Raw genomic sequence first — 5,137 nt, forward strand, 5'->3', positions numbered from 1 at the left:
GCACACAAATTTTGATAAGCTCGTCACTTGAAATTCTACAGCTAGTCAGAAAAGAAATTTAAAGGATATTTTCGGCAATAACCTTCCAACCTGAAATATCTAAAGCTTGGTTCATTACCTGACAGGTCCTAAAAATGTATAAAAATCGGTTTCGGGAAATCAGCAACATCTCCCTTGCAATGCAAGCTTTAAAAAGATCCCATTTTGGCAAAGCATAACTATTGTTCACAAGTGCAGCAGGATGGCTTGCTGACTTATTGTACGGAGTTTTCAAATAATTTGTAAGCTCCAATCCAACCTCGAACTCGGTGAAAGCTTGAGCCATGCTGGAGACTGGCACAAACTGGTACGGTTTTCTCTTGTCTGCCCAGTATTGTTCTTGATCCTTTTGGGAGGTAACCTGCAGAATACACAATATTCACTATCTGGTGTACAGTAAGGAGATCACGTATATGTTTTCACAAAAAATAAAATTTACCTCTTGTAAAAAGTCAGCTATGCCTTTACGAGGTGGAATCCTGAATCCAAGGGACTCGAAAAATTCCAAGATTCTCTCTCGTGGGCCAAGATACACAATGTACCCTTCAGACAGAAGTATAACATCATCAAAGAGATCAAATGTCTCAGGTGCAGGCTGAAGTAAGGCCATCAAGACAGTGCCTTGTAATAGGTGAACAAAGTTGCGCACGCACTTCACTATTTGATAAGTTGTTGAGCTGTCAAGCCCTGTGGAAATCTCATCCATGAAGAGTGTCTTCTTGGGTCCAACAACCATCTCTCCTACAAAATTTATTCAACTTTCAATTTCATTCTCCAGATGGTTAGATAGTATTGAACTAAGTGTGTTAGAGCATGAAAATTGGAAACCTGTGGTCACTCTCTTTTTTTGACCTCCAGAAATACCCCTTAGCATGTCATTACCCACAACCGTGTCAGCACAAATTTCAAGTCCAAGGACCTTCATGATGTAATCAGTAGACAGGCTATGCTTTCTTCCTTCCACTGCCATTGCCTAATAGAAACAAGGTGGTTATTTTTTTTTCTTCCTTTGAAAGTTCACAAAGAATTATTGTTATCTTGTATCAGATAAAGACTTGCCAACCTTCATGAATGCATCAATATCCGGATCTGGATGAATATGCTGCTCTTGCTCTCTCTGAGCAAGTTCCATCATCATATCTGTATTGCCATGTTTCAAAACATGCAAGAAAATGATGTCAACATAGATTGGTAAGAAATATTTTATCTGGAATTCTGCAGTTCAGTATCTTGTCTCACCGTATTTATACCCTACACCTTGACATCGAGCAGCAAAGTCTAAAGTTTCTCTCACTGTAAGTTCACCAATGTGATTGTCATTTTGACTGATATACGAACACGTTCTCTGGGGCACAAATTCTGAGAAAGTATGGCCATTGTAGGTAACAATCCCTTTCCGCTGCAATCAATGCATGCAAGCCTTCAATGCACCATCAAAACCTTCATTGTACTTAAGTATACACAAAGAGAAATAAATTTGACAATAAAGTCCCTTGTGAATAAAGCAAGAGGACACATCAAAACCAAATCCAAGTTCAATTTTATGCCATAGCAGCACTTAAAGATAAAGAGTAAGGATTTTGAGAGAGAGAGAGAGAGAGAGAGAGAGAGAGCTGTATTAACGTCTACTAGAGGCCGAACTCGACCTATGAGACAAATCAATGTACAATGTCAATGTCTTCTGGATGTCCAGAAAAAAAAAAGGACAAAATGAACATGAAATAAACTATGAAAGTACTGAGCTAGTGGGGGGGTGAGATGGATGGAGCACTACTGCTAGAGGCTCAGCGGGTATACAAGAATGCAATGCAAATCTGTCTAGCTCCAACCAGTACCATAATGGGGGTGTAATATGTGATACATAGGTGATGGTGAGGCAAAAATACCTCAGAGCATGATCTCCGGGTGTGAGTGTGAGTGAGCTAGCCGCTATTGGATATGGTGCTGATGTCGAGTCCGTATCTCTGTGATCTCCCTCTAATGTAGTCTGGTAGCCTGGTGCTCTCGGTCTCCGTCTCGCTCGGAGGTCCGCAGCACGCTGAAGTGTAACCCCCTACTGTGTCAGGGTAGGCACTGGGATAGATCTCTGGAAGAAATCAGTGAGCTGGAGCTGTCCCCCACCTCTCCCTGTGGTATGAGTCCGTAGCAGTGTCTCTCTGTGTTGCTGTGTCTCTAGCAAGAACTGGCCAAATCTGCGCTAGTCTGCGGACTCCATGATCTAGCGGAGTGAGAGAGAGATCTTTGTGAGATTGAGAGAATCTGAGAAGGTTGCATGCTATCCGCTTTTGGGGTCACCTTCTCCATTTACAATTTGTCGACATGAGGATTCGTCACTTATTTAAGATTGGGGCTAGACCTTTGCCAAATAACCAATGGCCATATTTCTTGTGCTTATAGAGGGAGCTTTGTAAGATTTTCAATATCTAGAAAGCAATGTGCCATGAAATACAACCGTTTGCATAAAAGCTTAAGAATCTCCAATCACTTGTGTAAGTCTTGATTAGGCCCCTAGCTATATTTGCTTAGTTTTAGACAGTATATTTAATTAAAGCCTACATGCTATTGTGTGTATCGAGCACCCCAAACATATGCATTTTCAAAGTTTATGACATACTCGACAGCATGCAATGTCAAGAGGCTAAACTATTTGTTACTTGTAGCTAGATGAGGTTCATGTGTTGACATGAGCGATCTGCTACTTACATGCAGCATAAAGCTGTGCAATAGAGGAAGCCAAAAGCAAGTCCATCCTAAATAGGGCCCAGCTGAACTGCTTAAGGAATATTGACGGAAACTGCATCCACGTGTTTATACATTAAGGGTTATGAGTGGCAAGGGCAATGTGGAGCTGCTGTCCAAATATGCTCGCTGCATATGTACAACAAACAGTAACATGGACATAGCAAGGTAACATGGAGCTGCCGTGCTCACTGCATATGTACAAACATTAATACTGACAGGTTAATAGCTATTCAATCTTTCAGAAATTGGCAGCTTATAAGCTTGTTCATATTTCAGTCTTGTGAAAGGAGTACATGAGAATACTAAATGTAAACCACACCGTATGTCCAAAAAGCATACTAGGGATGAATGCTTGAATAAAGATGAGAAAGTAGTAGTAAAATACCCGAAGGTCAGGTTCCAATTTCCCAGCTAGGGCAAGGAGCAAAGTTGATTTGCCTGCACCAGGAGGTCCTAGAAGCAATGCCATTCTGACGCAACAAATGTGGCTAATCCATCAGCAGTGCACTCAATAAAAGAAACCAAGAGGCTTTGCTATTTGCATGATCAAATAAGAAAGATTGAACCTGACCTTCCAGGTTTGATGACTCCCGACACGTTTCTTAAGATTGGCAAATCCCGTTTTTTTGAAGGCACAGCATTGATTGCTGCCAAGCAGTTCTGCAGAGCATTAAAAAGGGGTTAGCAACTTAACCATAGCAGGTGAAAGGATTTCTTCACAATCTTTCTAAGAAAGTCGGTGCAAAATGAAGCGAACCTCGAAGATGTTTCGCACGAAGTTGACTAGCGTGGGGAGAGCTCGGCTTCCTACATGAACATCTGCGTTCACGGTGACATTTTCGAAACGCACTTCAACTGTGGGAAGCTCAATACCTACGCTGCAGTTCATGGAATACAAGCATGATCAGGGTAAGGAAAGAAATACAGGCAAGTTTAGGAGAATACAGGAAGGGTTACAGCTAGCGTTAGGGCATTGCATAAGGGGAAAAAGCTGAGATTCTGCACAATTTTGTGGAAAGAGACGAGAATTATACCGATCGATTCTCTGCTTCAGGCGTTTGAGGAGGCGCTCGTTGTCTTGGTCGGTTGTGGCGAAGGCTTTCTCCAGAACTCGCTGGCGCTGGCCTTTCTCAAGGCGCCGGACATCCACCGGGTGGGTCTTCTTGTCTGCATCCTCTGCTTGATCCTCCTCCAGCATGGCCGTGTAGAGGCGCTCATAGCTCGGCAGCTTCTCAAGCGCTGCCCATTTCAGGGCTTCCAGATCATCTTCCTCATGCTCCACGCTTGAGCGTCTGGAGAAAGGCGACCTGCCATCGCCCGTGTCTTGCCAGATTCTCAAACCTCCGTGCCTCCTCTCGAACCAGATGTCCCCTTCCGGCACGGCAGGGCTCGCCATGTCTACACACAGAAACGCTAGCGCAGAAAACGATTTCTCAACGCTCCTCCTTTCCCTTAATTCGAATGCTCCCTCGCAGCAAACCAAAGGAAAACCGGTCCAGGCTCTAGGGGTCCTTAGAATGTTGATCCCTACAAGGGCCGCATAAACCTGCGTTTCTGCAAGGCCTTGCCTCTCCCAACAGTTGCCTTTCTGCAACGCAAGCTTAACCGGAGACGAAAAAGGTAAACCAGAAAATCCTTTCTAAGCTTCCAGCAGCGCAGATTTCCAATGAGTTTCAGGCCTGCTTCTGTGCAACCGCCATGCCACCTTTAGATAATTTGTCGTCGCAGAACGATCGCAGAAAAAGCTTTGATCTTCTGTTGGAAACTGCAAGCTTCGTTGAAGATGATAAAACCTAGACCATTTCCTATGCAAACAGAAGCTTCATTCAATTCGTGTCAGAGAAAACGCAGCAATGGAGAAAAAAGATGAAGAATTGCAGTAGGCCTATTTCTGGGCAAACGCAAGCTTCAGAAAATTCATCGCAGGAGACAAGAATATTGCGAAAAGAGAGAGACAAAGGCTTCCATGGTGTATGCGGAAGAGAAACCGATACCTTTATCTGTGCGTTCTGACAATATCCCTCGTTTCTGTGGCTGCAGAAGGCAGCTATGGAAGATGCAGGTTCGGGCGATTCTTCTGGGATTGCGGGAAGGCCTTGAATCGAGGATGCAGCAAGGCAAAAAGGCCAACGAGGGGGGGTGAAGCTTGTCTTGTCAGGTATGAAAGAGGGGGGCGGCAGGCAGGCACAGAGAGAGAGAGAGAGAGAGAGAGAGAGAGACAGAGAGAGAGAGAGAAGAACTCCACCTTGCGTTTGCAATGACGAGCGACTAGAAAACTCTCTACAACGACGTTTCATGAGGGGAATCGCAGACACCTGCGCCCCGTTCTTGGTTGATCGAACGTTTTTTGATTTTG

At 44.1% G+C, this 5,137-nt stretch overlaps 1 protein-coding gene across 1 annotated transcript; it reads right to left on the reverse strand.

The window, feature by feature from the left end:
• Positions 1–384: 384 nt before the first annotated feature.
• Positions 385–4,902, reverse strand: LOC147603930 (ABC transporter G family member 31-like). The gene is made up of 9 exons (XM_086795882.1): positions 4,776–4,902; positions 3,816–4,586; positions 3,539–3,659; positions 3,353–3,441; positions 3,167–3,251; positions 1,279–1,438; positions 1,103–1,179; positions 868–1,012; positions 385–780 (listed from the first exon to the last, which is right to left on the reverse strand). Exons 2-9 carry the CDS (start codon positions 4,175–4,177, stop codon positions 422–424), a joined length of 1,398 nt encoding a protein of 465 aa, XP_086652008.1. The 5' UTR covers positions 4,178–4,586; positions 4,776–4,902; the 3' UTR covers positions 385–421.
• Between the last annotated feature and the right edge of the window lie 235 nt (positions 4,903–5,137).

The sequence above is a fragment of the Cibotium barometz genome, chromosome 63 (assembly GCF_041138505.1).
Source record: "Cibotium barometz isolate CiBa-2024 chromosome 63, ASM4113850v1, whole genome shotgun sequence".
Classification (NCBI taxonomy): domain Eukaryota; kingdom Viridiplantae; phylum Streptophyta; class Polypodiopsida; order Cyatheales; family Cibotiaceae; genus Cibotium; species Cibotium barometz.